The sequence below is a fragment of the Cyprinus carpio genome, chromosome A22 (assembly GCF_018340385.1).
Source record: "Cyprinus carpio isolate SPL01 chromosome A22, ASM1834038v1, whole genome shotgun sequence".
Classification (NCBI taxonomy): domain Eukaryota; kingdom Metazoa; phylum Chordata; class Actinopteri; order Cypriniformes; family Cyprinidae; genus Cyprinus; species Cyprinus carpio.
Genome location: NC_056593.1, coordinates 16,207,513 through 16,229,676, shown reverse-complemented (window position 1 = coordinate 16,229,676; position 22,164 = coordinate 16,207,513). Strand labels below are relative to the sequence as shown.

The window sequence follows — 22,164 nt, the reverse complement described above, 5'->3', positions numbered from 1 at the left end:
TGCTACAATGGTTGATTGAAAAAGCCATGATAAGTAAGTTTGAGGGTAAACCCATCATTTTCATTTTTGTTGAATAATCTTCTTTAAAAACCCCGACTCTAGGGTCGGATCGCGGAAAGCTTTCAACATAGCACATACTTTGTTGTCTACTCATGTACACAGCCAGGATTTTTCGTGTGATGGACCCTCTCACGGGCCACAGTCAGCGTCATTGAATGTGTGCCGGAGTTTAGCCGGTCCGGTGTTACCGGCTGGGTCGTCACACGTCCCGACTAAACACAAGACCATCCTAAGGTGGACAATAATATAAAATAACTCATTTATGCTTATTCCAGATACTATTATCCGTACTATTAATGTGTATTAAAGATACACATGATAAAGAAAAAACAGTTAGACATTCCTAAGAATAAAACACATGACTTTTCCAGTGCTTACGGCCATGCTCTATTGTTTTTCACACAGAATGTAATATAATATATCATATTCGTTCATAGTTTAAAATAATGAGAGTCAATTTAAAATGTAACTTAATTTAACGATGTGGCTTTGGGATACCGTGATTGTTCACAGTGATATACATACAGTATTTATAGTGACGCATTTGTCTGTGATCAACCGTGAGCAGGCTGTCGATTGTGCTGGTCGTCAGACCGATGAAATGAGCACAGCCACCAGCGCTCCACCATCACTGTGCGCCTACAGCTTTTCTGGTCCGTCTTTTCCACTGGGCCGTCCTCTTTCCCCTATGTAGAAAATATTAATCCCAGCACATTATTTCAAGGTATTATTTTGTACTTTGTACTCGAAGAATCCTGAGGAAATTGTGGTTTTTTTTTTTTTTTTTTTAATCACAAATGTGTTGTCCCACAAAAAAAGGGGCAGCACAACTGTTTGGTCAGCATGATATAATAAGCAGAAATGTTTCCCCCCTTGATCAGCAAATCAGAATGATTTCTGAAGGCTCATGTGAAACCGAAAAACTCTGAAAGTGTAGCTTTTACACATCACATTTTACAATATATTCAAACAGCAAAACTGTTAGTTCCAATTCGTAAGACTTATTGTTGCACATATAAACGGTAATGTTCGGTTCAAATAAATGACAGACCTCTTATGCGGCCTCACAGACTTCTTTCAAAAACAAAGAGGAAAATAGTACTTATTCCAAATGCCCAATGTGGACATCACAGCGCGACAGTTTCTATTTAATTCTGTGAGGGTATGTTGGAGCCCAACACTGTTGGTTTAGTAACGCTGCCAGAAGGTTCTCGTCCTGCTGTACGCTCTAAAACAAGAGCTGCACTCACTGCCACCGCTTTAACAGATTGTCACAACCATCCAGACACGAAATCTACTTGATGTTACGTTGGGCTTGTCTGTGCCTGTTGGCTGCTCATAAGACTCTCCTGGGACAACAGCGGGGGCCCAACCTCACAGCGTTACAGCCGATATCTGCCAGCGAAGAGGACAAGAAAACATTAAAAACTGCACAGTACATACAGTACTGGTATGAAACTTCCATTACGCGGACTGAGACATACGTCTCATGCGGTACTTATTCCGTCAGCACTTTTCGGCCAACGAAAAATTGTTTTTATTTTTTTTTTTTAGCCCCCCAAAAAATTGTTAACATATAATTTTAGGAGATTTGTAGTGGCATATAACAGGGCAAAAACTCGCTGGAAGGTGCAGTGTGGATCTGCTTAATATCCCAGTGGCGCCTGATGACACCAGAGCATGAGTCAAACAAATGGATAGGGCACCGTGTGTGTCTGCGCTGCCACACGCCAGAAAAGCAAAGCCGAGAGAGCGTACGGTCTCCCGCAAAACAGAGTCGACTGCGGGACGACAACAAACGGGGGATGTCCACATGCGGGGATGCATTTTCTGTGTGCACTGTGTTTGAAATATGCGAATCAAAGGCGTGGGAAGGGTACCGGAGGCGTCGTGGCCTGTGTATTCCATTACATATCTTATCCCGAGGTGCCGTTTCTCCTCCTTCCGATGAGTCACCTTCGCTGTGCGTAGAAGGCAGGAGGCCAGGATGTTTGCCGTTACATGAGGTGAGCCCAGGCCACCCTGCCACACCGGACCCTCATTGGACTGCCCAAAGAGATCGAAAAAGAACTAGTAGATAAAATATCAATGACAGTAAGTCACCCTGAAACCAGAGTTTAGTTATATTAAAAACAATGTAGTAATAGAAAACAATTAATAAAATAAATAAATATAATAATCTAACTAAATATACAATAATAAATAAAAATAAAAGATTAGGAATTATACCAGTTAAAAAAAGAACAATTTCTTTAATGACCAAGTTGCTGACTTGGGGTCAAGCAACCATAAATATCCTTGAAGTATTTTGGAGGTCTTTTTTCAGCCAATACAAATATATGTGATTAATCTTAAAACTCTTTCCTATTTATTATTAAAAATTACCTGTTCCTGACAAAATTGTTAACATAGTGCAATTAAATTATATTATTATTAGTATTAATAATTACTGTTGTATGTAATGGAGTTCAATATTTGAAATCAATTGACAACATCCTTAAATATGAACACATAAATGTACAGCAGTATTTGACTGCTGCATGTTATTTATATAATAAGTGATTTGTTTCAGTTTTGTGGTTGCTTTCAATTTATTGAAACTTTTCCTTATATTTGAACAAATCCGATAGAAATACCGGGAAATACAAATGTGATAAAAAACTGTGGTACCTAATTATTCTATTGTTTCAATTGATTATTTATATATATATATATAATCGATCTATAGATATATATATAAGTGTTGTTCTTATCTCTTGACCTATTACTCTTTTTTTTTTTTTTTTTTTTTTTTTACTTACTACTTAATAATTCACAACACATACTTCAAGTGATAAAATATTTCAACATTTAAACGGTCGTAAGGACATTATTTGTTTTATAGTTACGATTTGTTGGGATATTAAAGAATGGTGTTCATTTTGCTGTATGAACAAATGTGATCAGTGTTCTTTTACTAATGATTAATCGTGTAAATTAAATCTGCATTTAAAATATTAAATCCCCTTGATCTCCCCTAAATTAGAACAAAAACTGTCTTATTCTCAGCTTTTGGATGGTATGCTAGAATTGTTTCTTTGGTATCAATTCACATCTATTATTCACTTGAGTAATTAAAGCAGTATGTTAAATTATTCTAAAGAATGATTTCAGTTGTCGTGGAATTTATCAATTGTGTTATATTTACATTTAATGTAATCATGTGGAAAACTGTGGTCATTGGCTAGGGAGGATGGGTAGAGTGGCATGGAGATTGTAATTGTGCTCCTGAAGGTGTTAGGTTGTCATTTGTAGTTTGAGCTGCGCCTGCACCACCCCTCTCAGATCATGATCACGAGGAGTCTGCCCTCCGGTTTTTGACGTCAAAGATCACCTAAGGAGGTCAGTGAGCGATCAGGAGAAGGTAGGCCAGTATGGTGCGTACATAGATATCATTCTGAACAAGCATTCAGCTGAACACAGAACAACAATCCAGGAGTCAAACGCCGGGAAAAAGGCAGTAAGTAAGGAGGAGACCAACTCACACGATCATGTCTCATGGAGGTGTCCACGCGCGCGGTGTTAATGACTGAACCTGAACGACACAACAGACACACATGCTGAGAAAAACAAAAACAGTTATACTGAAACATATTAACGATTTTAGTGGTTTTATAACGTTTAACTGACAAAAAAAAATTTGGGTGGAGGAATCATCCCGCTTTTATCTTGAATTACCCACCCAAAAATCTCAACGTAAACAGTCATTATAAAGTATATGCAATAAATGCTTATTTTGAGAATTAATTATTATTATTTAATAAATTAATTTAAAGTAATTGAACTGAAAAATATGTTAATTAAATGAACCATACGGATTCAATTCTGTTATTTATCATTATATAGGCTAAGATATATATATATAAAAAGCGAAATAAGTCATCGATTTCTTTTAGGCAGGTATACTGAATAGGATATATGTACTTATTTATTGTTTAGTTAAATAGTAAAGGTAATAATGAATTCAGATATTTTAGTCAACTGACCACTAACTCCGTATTACATGTTGTTTGAGTTCTTTTGTAAAGATAATGAAATAATTGTATTAGCGAAATCACGGTGCGATATGCCTATAACTATTTATATGTATTATCAAGTAATAAAACTGACTAATCTGTAGCGATTGTAATCCCATATAGGGGCAGCAACTAAATAAAGCCAAAAACAACCAACAACACATCATACAACAGTCATATATATATATATACTATATTATATATATATTACATGTCCAAAAAAACAAAGGTCATTAAATTGGAGTTCGAAGCTACAACTCAGGTAGAAAATAATAATAATAATAATAATAATAATAATAATAATAGATTAAAATAAAATATAATAAACAATGGGGGGAATTAAAAGTGTGAGAAAAATCTGGCGAGGTAACTATACTGTACACGCCGATATTTGGCAGATCATCAAACAATCATTTTCTAGTGATCAGAGGTCTGTAGAGTTTGTCATGTAAAAACTGCACTGTATTTCCGTCATAGGTGCGTACTGAAACACTAACGATGGGTTTGTTTACATGTTTCCAGTCTCGACCAATGAACTACAGGGGTTTAAACAGGAATGAGAACATCCAAAAACACAGTCAATCAGGTACTAGCACAATATTGATTTAATCCCTCACAGCCGCCTCACCGCTGAAATCTTATAGAAAGTGTCCCAGGGCATCTTCAGAGCTATCAGAAATGAAATTCTAGGGACACATTTGTTTTTCCGACGTGTGGGTCAAGAGCACGAGCGCCAGCGCGGACTGGTTCGCTCGACTTAAAATCTCCGACTGGAACGCCAAACATAGGTTCGCACTCAGTTCCTTTCCCGTCACGCGTCCCGCGTTCACATTGATCGGCAGATGAACGCAGAGCGAGGTCAAACTAATTATCGCCTCATCTAATTTATAACTGTCCCAAAGTGTCTAGTCGCAGTCATGTCAGGTCACAGCCAGGCGCTCTTGAAATTAAAGCTGTGGAAAATATGGCAGTAACGTTATACTGTAACGTGCAGATATTTGGCAAGATGATCGAGCCAAATGTCTAATCATTTTATATTATCAATAGCTGGGAAAAAATTTTTAGCAGACTCTTGACTGAGCATGGTTTAAAAAGCGACTGTAATTTTCCGGCTTCATGTGCTGTGTGTACATGAAAAAGGCTAATGACAGAACGTCGGGGTTTTTAGTAAAGCTTTAATACTGTTTCCTGAATATTTTCAGAGGCCCAACCTTGTGTACTCTTACCGGGTTTTGTTAATAAAAAACGTTTTGGACATAATGAAAACAATATGTTTGCTGTGAATATACTATTCTAATCAAACCCCGAGTCAATCAAGTGTAGCCATACTGTACTTCACCTCATATTTGATTATATATCCCTCTCAAACAGCCGCCTTCAGCCAAAAAGTACTGAAATCTTAAGAAACAAACAGTGTCCCAGCTGCTATGTGTTGAGTGAGCAGGTACATAAAAAACTAATGAAGCTTTGCGGTATCTTTTCAGAGGTTATGGCGGGCCAATGAACTGATGAAGGAGCTCCAGGAAGGACCGATCAAAGCGGCGGACGATGGAACGCGGAGGAAGTTGTGGCGATGTCTCAGCTTTCTGGAGGGACAAAATGTGAGAAGGCAGAACTGGCTGTCAAAATGTTATTGTTGTTCACTCAGACGTTTCTTTTTCCAGACGTCTCCTTCTTCGCGATATACAGGGTCTGAATATTTTCTGGTTTGTGTAGTCGCGGTCCTTGGTGGGAAAAGTGAAGGACGTGTCAGGGGAGACGATGGTGGAATTTTGTTAATAAAAAACGTTTTGGACATAATGAAAACAATATGTTTGCTGTGAATATTACTATTCTAATCAAACTTAAAGATGTAGAATTTGAAGTCTAGCCATACTGTAAACTTCGCAATGACTAACTTTTACAGTGTGTGACAGAAATAGGCCATGCAAAGCTAACGGCCCTGGCGGGTTTTTTTTATGTAAATCTCAAATAAACTGTTTTTTATCTGATACATTTCAGAGTCATACTATACCTTTAAAAACTCTTGACCTGGAATAAACATTGACTTTTGTAACTAAAACTGTTTTGGACATACTGAAAACATTATTTGTTTGCCTGGATGTTACTATGCTATATCAAACTGTAAAGATTAATTTAATCACCATTAATGATAACTTCCTACAGAATTGTGTTTCTAATTTGTTGTTCTCAAACTGTTTTCCTATGTAAGCTTTTCAGCTAGTACAAAAAGTACTGTGGTGCTACATTGGTATTATTTACCATGGTAAAACCATGTGTTTTGGACATGCACATTGCTATGTGGATTGTGCAGTACATTAAAACTAATGAAGACTTTGACTTCTTTCAGGTTTATGGCGGCCAATGACCTGATGATGGAGCTCCAGAAGGACTCGATCAAACTGGACGAGGAAAGACTAAAACTATCGAAAAGAAATTGCGATGCTCCACAATCCTCAAGCTTATGAAAAAAAAAAATAAATAAATGCAAAACTTCTCTCAAAAATGGTATTGTTTTCACTCAGACTTTCTTCCAGACGTCTTCCTTTTCAGCGATACAGTGGTCGTGAATATTTCTGGTTTGTGTAGTCTCGGTCCTTTGGTGGGAAAAGTGAAGGAGTGTCAGGTGGAGACGATGGTGGACACGCTTTGCTCCAACATGGTGTCCAACAAAGAGCAGCTGAGGGACATTTCCAGCATGGGCCTGAAGACCGTCATCGCTGAACTGCCACCTTCATCTACAGGTATCTAGGTGATATAAGAGAAATATCCATCTTTTTAGGATCTTGTTAGTCATAGTTGTTGCATTGTGTTAGGTTTGAGCCTCACAGTCAACGTCTGTAAGAAGATCACGTCCCAGTTGATTGGAGCCATGGGAATGCAAGACGACGTGTCCATTCAGCTGGAGGCTTTGGATATTCTCTCCGACATGTTGGGCAGGTTCGTTAAAATGTCTTGTACTTGCTTGGAAGTGTTTATGACATCCACCCATCCTTGATAGCACACATACATCACGGAGACGTCTATTTGACGTTAATCTGCTAGAGTGTTTGCTCATCTGCAATACATCTATAGGACGTTTCGTATCAGATGTCAAATAGACATTTAAAATATGTCTTTAAGATGTTTATGATTTAGAATGAATGTAAAAAAGACATCTTAAAGACGTCTGTCAGATGTCAAATAGACACTTAGAAGATGTCTTTAAGATGTTTATGATTTAGAATGAATGTAAAAAAGACATCTTAAAGACGTCTATTAGATGTCAAATAGATGATTAGAAGATGTCTTTAAGATGTGTATGATTTAGGAATGAATCTAAAACTGACATCTTAAAAGACTTCTGTCAGATTCAAATAGACCCTTTAGAAAGGATGTCTTTACAGATGTTATTGATTTAGAATGAATGTGAAACTGACATCTAGTAAAGGGGAGGGGGGGACGTCTATCAGATGTCAAATAGACGCTTAGATGTCTTTAAGATGTTTATGATTTAGAATGAATGTAAAACTGACATCTTAAAGACATCTGTCAGATGTCAAATAGACGTTTAGAAGATGTCTTTAAGATGTTTATGATTTAGAATGAATGTAAAACTTACATCTTAAAAACGTCCTGATCAGATGTCAAATCGAGGTTTAGACATGTCTTTTAAGATGTTATAGGATTTAGAATGAATGTAAAAAAGACATCTTAAAGATGTCTATCAGTTGTCAAATAGATGATTAGATGTCTAAGATGTTTATGATTTAGAATGAATGTAAAACTGACATCTTAAAGACGTCTGTCAGATGTCAAATAGATGCTTAGATGTCTTTAAGATGTTTATGATTTAGAATGAATGAAAACTGACATCTTAAAGACGTCTGTCAGATGTCAAATAGACGTTTAGAAGATGTCTTTAAGATGTTTATGATTTAGAATGAATGTAAAACTTACATCTTAAAAAACGTCTATCAGATGTCAAATAGACGCTTAGAAGATGTCTTTAAGATGTTTATGATTTAGAATGAATGTAAAACTGACATCTTAAAGACGTCTTTTAGATGTCAAATAGACGTTTAGAAGATGTCTTTAAGATGTTTATGATTTAGAATGAATGTAAAACTGACATCTTAAAGACGTCTATCAGAATGTCAAAATAGACGCTTAGATTTCTGTTAAGATGTTTTATGATTTATGAATGAATTGTAAACTGACACCTCTAAAGACATCTGTCAGATGTCAAATAGACGTTTAGAGATGTCTTTAGATGTTTATGATTTAGAATGAATGTAAAAACTTACATCTTAAAAACGTCCTATCATATGTCAAATATTTAGATTAGAAGATGTCTTTAAGATGTTTATGATTTAGAATAAATACAAAAAAAAAAATCTCAAACATTTCTAAAATATGACAAATAGATGACTAAAATTCTAATAATTTAAAAATTAAAACTGACATCTTAAAGACGTCTGTCAGATGTCAAATAGACGCTTAACCGTTAGATGGTCTTTAAGATGTTTATGATTTTAGAATGAATGTAAAACTGACATCTTAAAAACTCTGTCAGATGTCAAATAGACGTTAGAAGGATTCTTTAAGAGTGTTATGATTTAGAATGAATGTCAAAACTTACATCGTAAAAACGTCTATCAGCTGTCCCAATAGACGCTTAGAAGATGTCTTTAAGATGTTTGTATGATTTAGAATGAATGTAAAACTGACAGCTTAAAGACCGTCTTTTTTTTAGATGTCAAATATAGACGGTTGAGAAGATGTCTTTAAGATGTTTATTGTTTTATGAATGATAAAAAACTGACATCTTAAAGACGTCTATCAGATGTCCAAATAGACGCTTAGAAGATGTCTTTAAAAGATGTTTATGATTTAGAATGAATGTAAAAAAGGACATCTTAAAGATGTCATATCAGATGTCCAAATAGATGATTTTAGAAGATGTCTTTTAAGATGTTTATGATTTAGAATGAATCTAAAACTGACATCTTAAAGACGTCTGTCAGATGTCAAATAGACACTTAGAAGATGTCTTAAAGATGTTTATGATTTAGAATGAATGTGAAACTGACATCTTAAAGACGTCTATCAGATGTCAAATAGACGCTTAGATGTCTTTAAGATGTTTCTGATTAAGAATGAATGTAAAACTGACATCTTAAAGACGTCTATGAGATGTCAAATAGACGCTTAGAAGATGTCTTTAAGATGTTTATGATTTAGAATGAATGTAAAACTTACATCTTAAAAACGTCTATCAGATGTCAAATACACGTGTAGATGTCTTTAAGATGTTTCTGATTTAGAATGAATGTAAAACTGACATCTTAAAGACGTCTATCAGATGTCAAATAGACACTTAGAAGATGTCTTAAAGATGTTTATGATTTAGAATGAATGTAAAACTGACATCTTAAAGACGTCTATCAGATGTCAAATAGACGCTTAGATGTCTTTAAGATGTTTATGATTTAGAATGAATGTAAAACTGACATCTTAAAGACATCTGTCAGATGTCAAATAGACGTTTAGAAGATGTCTTTAAGATGTTTATGATTTAGAATGAATGTAAAACTTACATCTTAAAAACCTATAACATATCAAAAAGAAGATTATAAGAAGACTTCATAAAGATGTTTATGATTTAGAATGAATGTAAAAAAGACATCTTAAAGATGTCTATCAGTTGTCAAATAGATGATTAGAAGATGTCTAAGATGTTTATGATTTAGAATGTAAAACTGACATCTTAAAGACGTCTGTCAGATGTCAAATAGACGCTTAGATGTCTTTAAGATGTTTATGATTTAGAATGAATGTAAAACTGACATCTTAAAAACGTCTATCAGATGTCAAATAGACGTTTAGAAGATGTCTTTAAGATGTTTATGATTTAGAATGAATGTAAAACTTACATCTTAAAAACGTCTATCAGATGTCAAATAGAGGTTTAGAAGATGTCTTTAAGATGTTTATGATTTAGAATGAATGTAAAACTGACATCTTAAACCGTCCTTTTAGGCAAATAGAGCGTTTAGAAGATGTCTTTAAGATGTTTATGATTTAGAATGAATGTAAAACTGACATCTTAAAAACGTCTATCAGATGTCAAATAGACGCTTAGAAGATGTCTTTAAGATGTTTATGATTTAGAATGAATGTAAAAAAGACATCTTAAAGATGTCTATCAGATGTCAAATAGATGATTAGAAGATGTCTTTAAGATGTTTATGATTTAGAATGAATGTAAAACTGACATCTTAAAGACGTCTGTCAGATGTCAAATAGACGTTTAGAAGATATGTTTATATCTGTTTATGATTTTAGAATGAATGTGAAAACTGACATCTAAAAGACGTCTATCAGATGTCAAAATAGACGCTTAGATGTCTTTAAGATGTTTATGATTTAGAATGAATGTAAAATTGACATCTTAAAGACGTCTCTCAGATGTCAAATAGACGCTTAGAAGATGTCTTTAAGATGTTTATGATTTAGAATGAATGTAAAACTTACATCTTAAAAAAACGTCTAATCAGATGTCAAATACACGTGTAGATGTCTTTAAGATGCAGTGATTTAGAATGAATGTAAAACTGACATCTTAAAGACATCTATCAGATGTCAAATAGACGTTTAGAAGATGTCTTTAAGATGTTTATGATTAAGAATGAATGTAAAACTGACATCTTAAAGACGTCTATCAGATGTCAAATAGATGCTTAGAAGATGTCTTTAAGATGTTTATGATTTAGAATGAATGTAAAACTGACATCTTAAAGACGTCTATCAGATGTTTGTACACAGCAGATACTTTCCAGATGAAGCGATCTTTAACAGACATCTTGCAGACGTACCTGTGTTATCTGGGATCAGTCTTATACATTATTTGACAGGTTGAGCACTGCTCTGGTGAGCTTCCATCAGTCGATTCTGACCAGCCTCCTCGCTCAGCTCACGAGTCCTCATATGGCTGTGAGGAAACGCTCTATTATTGCTCTGGGTCACCTGGTGCCCAGTTGTAGCCCGGCTCTGTTCATGCAGCTCACCGAACACCTCATGGGCGAACTATCCCGCGGACCTCCCACCGCCAGCGTCCGCACCTACATCCAGTGCCTGGCCACGGTCAGCAGACGAGGAGGACACAGGATTGGTGAGATGATTCAATGTCTTTTAGAATTCTGTCCTTCGGTGTTGAGGCAATATAGTGTCACCGTGTGACCAGCAGAGGGAGCTGAAGAGTGTTGCAGAGATAAAGTCAATGTAATGTACTGTGATGAGTACTAAAATGTCTTTTGGAGATTTTGATGTAGTTTTAAATTACATTTTGAATATGCAAGCATAGTAATATTGAGTTTTATGATCTGAGGTGAACACCTGCAAAAGATTGTGCCAATGGTTTTTAAATTTTATAACGATGAGCAACACGAGCTACGCTATCAATCCTTTCAAGCTTTTGTAAGCCTTTTGTTAGCAGGTACAACTATTTCTATATATATAATTATATATATAATTGGTCTAAAACTAAAAATTCATTTCTTTCAACATGAGTCAATGCTTTTTTCATTTTTTTTTTATTTGGATTTAAATTGCATTATATTTGACAGTTATTTTATTATCTTGGTTTAAATTGTAATATTTTGTCAATTTTTTTTACATTTTAAAGTTTTTATTTTATCATTTACATTGTTTTTTTGTTTGTTTTTTACATTGCCTTAAATTATATGAATTACATGCTAATTACATTGTTTTGTAATTTTAAAGCCTTGTATTATATTGTTTCAGTATAAATTATATACTTTTTGTCATTTTTGTTTCATTTTATGTTGTATTTTGTTTATGTTAAATTATATCATATTTTGTATACATTATAAAATGTTTTATCAGTTTTGTTTCATTTTTTTATGTTGCTTTACATTATATCTTATTTTGTCATTTTTGTAACTATTTTATTTTACTACTATATGTGTATACTTGTATGTCTGATACTAAGTCAAAAACTATTTCCTGTTTCTTTAACAGATGTCCGAAGGAAATGTCCCCTAACATCCAAGCAATCATCAAATTATGTTTGAAGTACATCACCTACGACCCCAATTACAACTACGATGCTGATGATGACGAGGATGACAGCATGGACATTGAGGACAGAGAGGATGAAGATCAGGGTGATTTTTTTGACCATTATTATGCAACTTTAAGAGGAATAATTCCATCTTTAATCATAAAACAGTATTATCTTTTTGATTATTTATTTATTTTTTTTTACAAATTATTACTAATGGTAGATACAAATTTAAGTTTATCTAGCTGTAAGATGAGGCAGATGGCGGATGTAGTGTTGCCCACTCTGAGCATGTTTTTCACAGTCAGCACACTTGTAATCTATAGAGTCTGATGATGAATACAGTGACGATGATGACATGAGCTGGAAAGTGCGGCGTTCCTCTGTGAAATGTCTGGAGGCGATAATCAGCAGCCGCAGGGATCTGCTGGTGGAGCTCTATGGATCCGTAGGCCCAACACTGGTGTCCCGTTTCAAAGAGCGTGAGGACAATGTTAAAACTGACATTTTCTCAGCCTTCGTGGCTTTGCTCAGACAGACCAGACACCCTCACGGTCCCACTTTGGACACAGGGGCTAAAGAGGAGCCTGCAATTTCTCTCTTGAAGAAACAGGTATTAATGTTTGCAGGTTATCGACCCAACTTACATGTAGCATCTGGTGTGTATCTCCTAAAAACAGCTCTCACCTGCTCTCACAGGTACCTACGATTGTAAAAGCTTTACACCGACAGCTAAAGGAGAAAAGCATGAGATGTAGGCAAAGCTGCTTCAGTCTCCTGACAGAGATGACAAATGTACTGCCTGGTCAACTGGGAGAACACATACCAGCCCTCATTCCAGGTCTGATTAAAAGAGATTTAGCATAAAATGCTATGCTAACACCCTGTCCACACTGTAAAAGAGCATCCAAACATCAAAAGCCAGTAGAACCCATCATAACCAGTGATACTGTCTAAAATGGATGCAAAGCAATGAGTTACCAATAGTAAACTGATGCCCCATTTGACATCTGACATGAAGGACAAACTGGTTTTGGAGAGTTCACAACCACTATAGTCACACCCATTGTAGACATGGTGTTAAGTCGCTATTCTGAGTAAGAACAGCTAACATGCTTACTTCAGGTTGTCTATTGCTAATGGACACTAAGGTCTAGTCAATGCTGTTCTTTTCTTGCTCTAGTTTAAACAAGTACATCAGAGTCTAGTCCAGGGGTCCTCAACTCTGGACCTCAAGATCCACTTTCCTGCAGAGTTTAGCTCCAACCCTAATCAAACACACCTGAACAAGCTAATCAAGATCTTCAGTATTACTACAAAGTTGCAGGTAGGTGTGTTTAATCCAGGTTGGAGCTAAACTCTGCAGGAAAATGGATCACGAGGTCTAGAGTTGATGACCCCTGGTCTAGTCCAAAGTTGTCTTTGGACCTCTTGCATCCAGTTGTACATTTTAACCAGTTTTGTGGCATATTATTTCAGTGTATACATTAATTTCAGCTTTTATCTCTCTTTAGGTATTATTTACTCATTGACAGACAAGTCAACCTCTTCAAATCTGAAAATTGACGCCCTTGCTTTCCTCAATGTTCTCTTAAGTAGCCACAACCCAGAGATCTTCCACCCACACATTAGCGTCATCTTACCACCGGTCATCCAATGCGTGGAAGACCCGTTTTATAAGATCACATCTGAGGCCCTCCAAGTCACCCAGCAGACTGTCAAGCTCATGCGCCCGCTGGACAAGCCCGTGTCTTTTGATGGCAAACCTTACGTTAAGATTGTGTTTGCTTGCACCTTGAAGAGGTTGAAGGCGGCTGACATAGACCAAGAGGTGAAAGAGCGGGCCATTTTCTGCATGGGCCACATTTTGAGTCATTTTGGCGACCAGCTTGGCGCTGACCTGCAGCCCACATTGCAGATATTTCTGGAAAGGCTTAAAAATGAAATCACCAGACTTGTCGCAGTGAAGACTTTGTCTCTTGTCGCTTCCTCGCCACTTAAAATCGACTTAAGACCCATTTTAACAGAGGGGATTCCAATGCTTGGATCCTTCTTGCGAAAAAACCAGCGGGCCCTTAAGTTGAACACGATAACCGCCCTAAATGTTATGGTCACAAACTACAGTGACAGCTTCAAGCCACCTTTGATAGACTCCATACTGAGTGAGGTACCTGCTTTGATTCAGGAGAGTGATATGCATATCTCACAAGTAGCCATAACGCTGATCACCTGTATGGCCAAAGTTTGCCCTTCCTCTTTGAGCAAGATTGGAGGGACGATCTTACCTGAAGTGCTTAACTTAGTCCATTCTCCACTGCTACAAGGAGGTGCTCTTAATTCTTTACTTGAGTTCTTCCAGGTTCTTGTAGCCACGAAGGCCAACAACATGGGTTACAGTGATCTTCTGAAAGCTTTGAGGGGGCCTTTCTATGATTCAAAGTCAACTGACTCCATGTCCATGCATAAACAGTCCTACTACTCGGTGGCCAAGTGTGTAGCAGCCTTGTCAATGGCCTGTCCCAAAGAGGCTTCTTCATCACGCAACCTTATAAACTAATCCAAGAACCCAAAAACAACACCAAACCTTGAGGATTCTCTCATTGCTGTGCCTTGGGGAAATTGGACGTTTTATGAACTTCGAAGGCCAGAAGGAACTGAAGGGAGTCATAATGGAAGCCTTCGGTTCTCCTAATGAGGAAGTCAAGTCTGCCGCATCTTTTGCTTTGGGAAACATTTGTGTTGCAAACTTGGGGGAGTATTTGCCATTCATGCTCAAGGAGATCGGAAGCCAGCCAAAGAGACAGTACCTGCTTCTGCACTCCCTCAAGGAAATGATTAGCGCTCTGTCAGCCGAAAGTCTCAAGCCTCACGTCGAGAACATCTGGGATCTGCTGTTCAAGCACTGTGAATGTGCAGAAGAGGGTACTCGCAATATTGTAGCCGAATGTTTGGGGAAACTCACATTGGTCAGTCCATCTGAACTCATACCAAGGCTAAAGAAACAACTGTGCTCGGGTAATAAGAGATTAAATGTTATCTTGAACTTAGATTATAATGGGCTAGCTTTAAACATATATTCTTAAAATGCAGTTTTAAACGTTAAGAATTTGATATACATAATTAGGCTGTACATGCAAGTGAATATGTATTGTTTTTCCAGGGTCTCCTCTTTCCCGCAGTACGGTTGTAACTGCAGTGAAGTTCACTATCGTAGACCACCCCATGCCCATAGACTCACTCCTCAAAGGATGCATTGGTAAATTATATATTTTTACATATATATAGGTAAATGAATCACAGATACCTTCTTAAATCCTTGCACTAATGGCTTAGTTTGAAATTCTGCTATTAGGTGACTTCCTGAAAACACTCCAGGACCCTGACCTCAATGTTCGGCGGGTGGCTTTGGTCATGTTCAATTCAGCCGCCCACAACAAACCCTCCCTGATCCGTGGACTTCTGACATCACTTCTCCCACATCTATACAAGGAGACCCAGATCAGAAAAGACCTTGTTCGAGAGGTACAAATTATGAATGTTAAAAACACATGGAAACTGCCATATAAAACAATGTGTAGAATATAGGAAACACTATTACACAAAACCTGTAAAAGAAATTCAAATTCTATGCCAAGTTTAATTCTGTGTTGTGATCTTTTCAAATTTCGGCATGTTGAATCACGTCTCAGGTTGAGATGGGCCCCTTCAAGCACACAGTAGATGATGGGTTGGACGTCCGTAAGGCGGCATTTGAATGCATGTATACTCTGCTGGACAGCTGCATGGACTGTTTGGACATCTTTGAATTTCTGAACCATGTTGAAGAAGGCCTGAAAGATCACTATGACATTAAAGTAAGTGTATTTTCAGTGAGGTAGTAGTCGAATGAATTGCTTTATGCTTAAATGTTGTCCATTATATGGGTTAGCTTAAAAAAGGTATATTTTCCCTTTTAAGATGCTCATGTTTTCGTTTTTCTTTTTTAGATGCTGACCTTCATCATGCTCGCCAGACTTTCTAAACTGTGTCCTTCTGCTGTAGTACAAAGACTGGACAGATTAGTGGAACCACTGAAAGCTACTTGCACTACAAAAGTAAGGTTTAACATGACAGCAGTTTATAACAAAAATACGAGATGTTGCCTTTTATACTTGTCAGTAAACAATCATCTTTTTTAAACACAAAGGTAAAAGCTGGTTCAGTGAAGCAAGAGTTTGAGAAACAGGAAGAGCTGAGGCGCTCTGCCATGCGTGCAGTCGCCGCCCTGCTGTCCATCAGCGAGGTGGAAAAGAGCCCTGCTATGGCAGACTTTGCCAATCAGATCAGAAGCAACACAGAGATGGCCACCATCTTTGACAGCCTGCAAGGAGACCCCTTATCAGGGGCTGTAGAATCGATGGACACCAGTTAAGACTCTCAACTGCAGTTTACCTTATAGTTTGTGCAGAGATGGCAAAAGTACACACATCCTTCACTCAATTAGAAGTACAGATACTCATCTTTAAAAAGACTAGGATGAAAGCTGAAGTACTGACTACACTTTTTCACTCAAGTTAAAGTATAGAAGTATAGGCTCTGACATATACTTAAATAAAAATGTAGCTATTACTACTACATGTGTTTGTGTCACGCTGGTAACTGGAACTCACATCATATTAATACATAAGAAATTACAATTCAGATTTTGTTAGCTAATGGATGTATCCAGGCTGAGCAACCACCATGCAGAACACAAGCAGAGAAAAGACTAAGGTGACGAGAAAAAAAAAAAAAAAATCCATTTGCCATCACCTAGGCCATATCCTAGATTGTAGGGTGATTCTGCCTTTTGTCCTTGGAGACAACTCAAAATTATGATGCTTTAATCCCTTAACTGTCACTCACATTTTTGTAAGTGCACTTTCCAAACTAAAATTTGTATAATTCATGAACAAAAACATTTTGATATGAACATGATATTGATGTACCATTTTCGTGCTAATGCAATGTCTGATTTTAAAATGGGTTTTAAAGGATGAATTTTGAGATTTTAAGTTTTCAGTTGATATATCATTTCTGATTATTTCTAAAGTGTGATAGAGAAAAAGGCAACGAAGAAGACTTTTTTTTTTGACAAGGTCAGAACTCCTGTTATGATGAAAATTTTTGAGAGTGCACTCTTGTCATAAATTAATCTATTACTTTTCCTACATAATTTTTAACAAAAAACATTGGTAAAATATCTATTTAGGAGTCTTAGACCTTTCTAACGATGTACAGTTTGTCATGATTAGATAAGGATTTAGTGAAGTAAACGTAGGTGTCCCTTATACAGGACGGGGTGACAGTTAACAGGTTAAAAATGGCTAAATTTATATGTGTTACATTGTAAGTTTTATTGAAACGCAAAGACAGTTATAGTGTAAGCATAATTTACACTTGTTTACCCTGTAATTATAAATCATTAGAAATATCTAAGGTTTTATTATTAAACCTTATAATAGAAAAATCTGTAACAGTAATTTCTTAACTTTTATCAGGAAACCTTATGCATCCAAAATGAAAACTCCGAAATGCATATCCAGCATAATCTAATAAAACACCTTTCAAGGATGAAGGACTTTTATAAAAAAAAGTTCGCCTAAAAAAAATGTTCGCCTAATATTAAAAACTTGTAGGTCATCTTGGAATGGCTTATTGTGATAACAAGCATTTAAAAACACACAGGGTGTTTTCTATTCAATGCATATCTGAAAAAAATAAAATAAAAATAACTCCTGTACTCCTCTCTACATGGGAGAAAAACTTATGGATATGGATGTTAACTTTCAATTTCTTTTAGAGAAAAGTGTTATTTTTCTTATTTTACCTGATGAAACAAACACAATAAACATACAATTTGGACACTATATGGTTTATCTGTGTTCTTCAAGCCATCTCAGATATTTTTATGAAAATAAAGAACATTTATAATGCAGTGTTAATCACCTTAGCCTTTGTTTGTGGTTGCAGAACCTGCAATGGACTACAGTTTTGTTGTAAAAAAACAAAAACCTTTTAAAGCTTGAAGCGCATTATTACACAACATGCATCTTCTAGGCCAGGGCTTTTCAACCCTGTTCCTGGAGCCTGCCAAACAGTGCAAATTTTGCATGTCCCCACAAACACATCTGATTCAGGTCATCAGCTCATTAGTCGTCTTCAAGACCTGGGCTGCATCCAAAATCAAATACTTCCTAACTATATACACTCACTGTGATTCGACAATGACCAAAAACTGATTTCAAATGGGCTTCTCATTCTCAAACGGAGAATGTTGCCTCCTGGAGCAGGCTTAAAACCCCCATGTCTAGACAATAAATAACACAAGACAGAGTAGTTTCACTTTTTTTCCACTTTATTGAAGAGACAAGACACCCAGATTATTCGTTCTCCTCGCTGCGGAGTCTGGCATTGGGGTTTGTGACCTTAATGGCCAACTGAGCAGCCCTCTCTACAATGATCTTCCTGTTCTTTGAAGACACATTGTGGGCGATCTCTGCACAATGTGACCTACAGAGAAAGAATACCCTTAAGATTATCACACATTCTTCTTATTTTGAAAACTATTTCAAATGAGCAAAATGCAGCATTCACCACTGACACTCAAGTTTACACAAACTAGTTCCATTCAGAAGAGGAGACCCAAATTCAAGCGCTAGCCACTTGTCGCAGATTATCTTCCACCTGCTGGCTATGGCTAGAGCTAGAGGTGGAATGGGTATTTCCTCCGCCGTGCTATTTCTCTGAATTCAACACCTGAGATGAATACGGGCAATTCAGCAGGTATGATCAGAGAGATACAGACAGTGCAAACCACTTTAAACAAATACGATCTACTAGTTACATATTACCAAGACCACAAAGAACCACTTTCTAAGAATTTACATGCAATAGTAAACACACTTACATTAGATATAAAAGTGGCAATATATAAAAAACCTTACTTGTTGCTCATCATGAGGACTTCAAGCTCCTTGACATTGTGGACCAAGAACTTCCTGAATCCGGAGGGCAGCATGTGTTTGGTCTTCTTGTTACTTCCATAACCGATGTTGGGCATCAACATCTGACCCTTGAAGCGTCTGCGCACTCTGTTGTCAATACCTCTGGGCTTCCTCCAGTTTTTCTACAGAGAGCGTTCACATTAGATCATGGATGTACTTGAAGGTTAAATTAACACGGGGACCTCCACTAGAAGCAGTTGAACTGCTTTAGTTGCTCTCTTAACATGAATAAATGTGGGCAGTGCCATAGCATTTGAAAAACTCAAAAAGTAACCGCTCCAAGATCATTAGAGAACTTGCTACAAGAGCTGCTTTCGGATCTTCTGATCAATGGCTTTCCATGATTTGTCCAGCAATCATGGAAAATAACTTGATAAAGCCACTGCACTTGTAAAGGAAAAAAAAAACTTCTAATGGAAAGTACAAAGTAAAGTTTCAAGTCACAATGAAACCAAAGTAACCACTGATATTTTCTTCCTAATTATGAGTAAAAATGATTAAAAGAAGAAAACGTGTAATAGATCGATTATTCACAAGATCTCTTAAACATATCAGCTTCTGTGGCAAGAAAGATTTTTAACATGTATTTTTTTGCAAAAAGCCGTATGTAGTTTAACTGCTAAGATATTATTTTATGTGGGACACCTTGGAGTGGCTTATTCGGATAACAAGCGTTTAAAAACACACAAGCAGGGGTTTCATTCATTTCATGTCAACACTGTTTAGAAGTCTCCACTACGTCACAACCCTGTGATCTGGATCTCTGCAACTTTTCTAAGCCTCTAGAAACCACGGCTTCCAGTTCCGTGATATTCCGGGCTCCCCACCTTGATCTTGACATAGCGGTCGGACTGATGTCGGATGAACTTCTTGGTCCTTTTCTTGAGGATTTTAGGTTTGGTGAGGGGTCGGAGTTGAACCATGATGCCTACAGAGCCAACGTGCAGAAATATGAATTAGACACTGCGTTCAGAAACACAGGAATACAATACAAATAACGTTACCTGCATAAAAAGAACGGAAAAATCCAATAAATCATTCTATTTGAAAAACGACTTGCAACTCTGACTATATCGAGCTACTTTAGCATGTGTATTAGCAACATTAGCTAGCTGTAAACTCTTCTCTCAAGACCTATTATGTCAATAAGAATAAATAAACTACAGCATGCAATAACATGTAACCTTAGCGCAGAAATCTAGCGTTACAGCGAGCAGAACAGTGTGTGTTGTATTTTGTGTCTGCGGTGTTTCACGCGCATCGCACCGATGGCCGCCATGTACAGACCCTGAGTGTTATTTCGTGTAAATATCGCCTGTTCTATCGCTCCACGAGCCACAATGTAAGCGCGTGCCAATACAGCGGACTCTAACGCAGCGCTGCAGACTGCAAAGCGCTCATTTTAATCACAATGTAAAAGGATGACTTGAGATTTCGTTGCGCTCACCGTTCGGCCTGTCTCTACCGAGGACAGTCCTGGAGAAGAGAAGGAAGTGACGCAGCGACGTCCCGGAAAGGATAGCGGGCAGCGGAAGTCGCTCCTGCTCTGAAATATAGCCGTCCACAACATGTGTTAAAATGATTTTGTTAAATTTACTTTGCGTCTTATGCACAGGCTTATAACTAATACAGCAAAAACGTTAAATTAATTAATTGTTATTTAAATTATTACACGTTAGAACCACTTATCTATAATAGATCTAATGGATCAGTGGTTACAACATATAAAACAAATAAATTTTAGAACATGTCCTCAAGGTTTATTCTTTTTTTTTTTTGATCTATACACAAACAACACTTTCTACCCTTTTTAAAAAAAAAATATTTCTTTTGGTTTATTTTATTCTTATAATTGGTGCTTTTCATCCCTAGTTATATGTTAGCCACTATATTAATTGTATATTTTGCATTTATTTTTTTAGTTTATGTATATTTATAGCGATATATATATATATATATATATATATATATATATATATATATATATATATATATTGTATGTGGCTAATCCATTTTCATGAATAAATATATAAATTTGTACAATGGGATTTTTTAGGGGGGAAAACAGATATGTATCCAGTTATTTTTCCCATAAGAGCGGGTGTAGCCATCTCTCATCCGCTTCCAGCTATTTTTAGCTGTACAAAACCGTTTTGCTGCTTGACAGTGCAAACTGGTTTTTCTTACCGTATTATTTTATTGTATTATCTTAATTATGAACACACTGGTTTGTAGTGCAAACAGTTTTACCGTTTACTGCACTTTGTTATTCTTCTCGTTCCTTCCCTAATGAACCGGAAGTCTCACACATTCACAGAAAGCGGCTTACTTCCACGTTGAAAAATAAGGTGGATAGACAGATGCCTCATTCGACAGCTCCATGCACGTAGACGCATCCGCCATCTTGCAACGGTCAACTTGACGTCATTCACCATATAATCAATGAATATTCGAAGATGCCACAATCCTGCACAGCCGATGGTTGTAAAAACCGCCGGGAGTTAAATTCCCGAAGAAACGGGATAACCTTTCACAGATGAGAATGCGAGAGAGGGGCGGAACCATCTTCGAATATTCATTGATTAGGCTACTATGGTAAATGACTTCAAGTTGACCCTTCCAATGGACGGCGGCCCATAGAAACAGTCGCTAGTGAGGCATCTACGAACACATATCTATGGAAAAAACACCCCTAAAACTAACCCTCAGTGGGTCGTAAACAAATCATACAAAATTGCACAAATGAGATTGTACGAATTCATACTAATTAGCCATCAATTCGCCAAAACTCGATCGCAGTCTGTTGGTGCCTAAACAATATCCTGAGATCTGAATGTGATACGTGGGAAGGCTTTCGGAGTGTAGCAGCGTCACCACACACGTTGTACTCGTGAAATACAAGTAAACAAACACAAGCGCACATCATAATCCCATAGTAGGCTAAAAATGATGTACATAA

At 36.8% G+C, this 22,164-nt stretch overlaps 2 protein-coding genes across 2 annotated transcripts in view; one reads left to right on the top strand and one right to left on the bottom strand.

Annotated features, from left to right (window-relative positions):
* Window positions 1–16,963, top strand: part of LOC109052145 (cullin-associated NEDD8-dissociated protein 1-like) — a 149,678-nt gene extending 132,715 nt beyond the window's left edge. Inside the window, 14 exon segments of the mRNA XM_042712123.1 lie at window positions 6,705–6,859; window positions 6,932–7,055; window positions 11,012–11,268; window positions 11,485–11,573; window positions 12,109–12,283; window positions 12,507–12,793; window positions 12,880–13,021; window positions 13,695–14,764; window positions 14,766–15,195; window positions 15,341–15,436; window positions 15,533–15,702; window positions 15,870–16,034; window positions 16,167–16,274; window positions 16,367–16,963. Coding sequence (XP_042568057.1) covers window positions 6,705–6,859; window positions 6,932–7,055; window positions 11,012–11,268; window positions 11,485–11,573; window positions 12,109–12,283; window positions 12,507–12,793; window positions 12,880–13,021; window positions 13,695–14,764; window positions 14,766–15,195; window positions 15,341–15,436; window positions 15,533–15,702; window positions 15,870–16,034; window positions 16,167–16,274; window positions 16,367–16,591 — 3,493 coding nt within the window. The 3' untranslated portion in view covers window positions 16,592–16,963.
* Window positions 16,964–18,538: 1,575 nt separating this feature from the next.
* LOC109103741 (60S ribosomal protein L32) lies at window positions 18,539–20,796 on the bottom strand. Its single transcript, XM_019117079.2, has 4 exons — window positions 20,653–20,796; window positions 20,033–20,133; window positions 19,146–19,327; window positions 18,539–18,711 (listed from the first exon to the last, which is right to left on the bottom strand). Exons 2-4 carry the CDS (start codon window positions 20,126–20,128, stop codon window positions 18,582–18,584), a joined length of 408 nt encoding a protein of 135 aa, XP_018972624.2. The 5' UTR covers window positions 20,129–20,133; window positions 20,653–20,796; the 3' UTR covers window positions 18,539–18,581.
* Window positions 20,797–22,164: the final 1,368 nt, after the last annotated feature.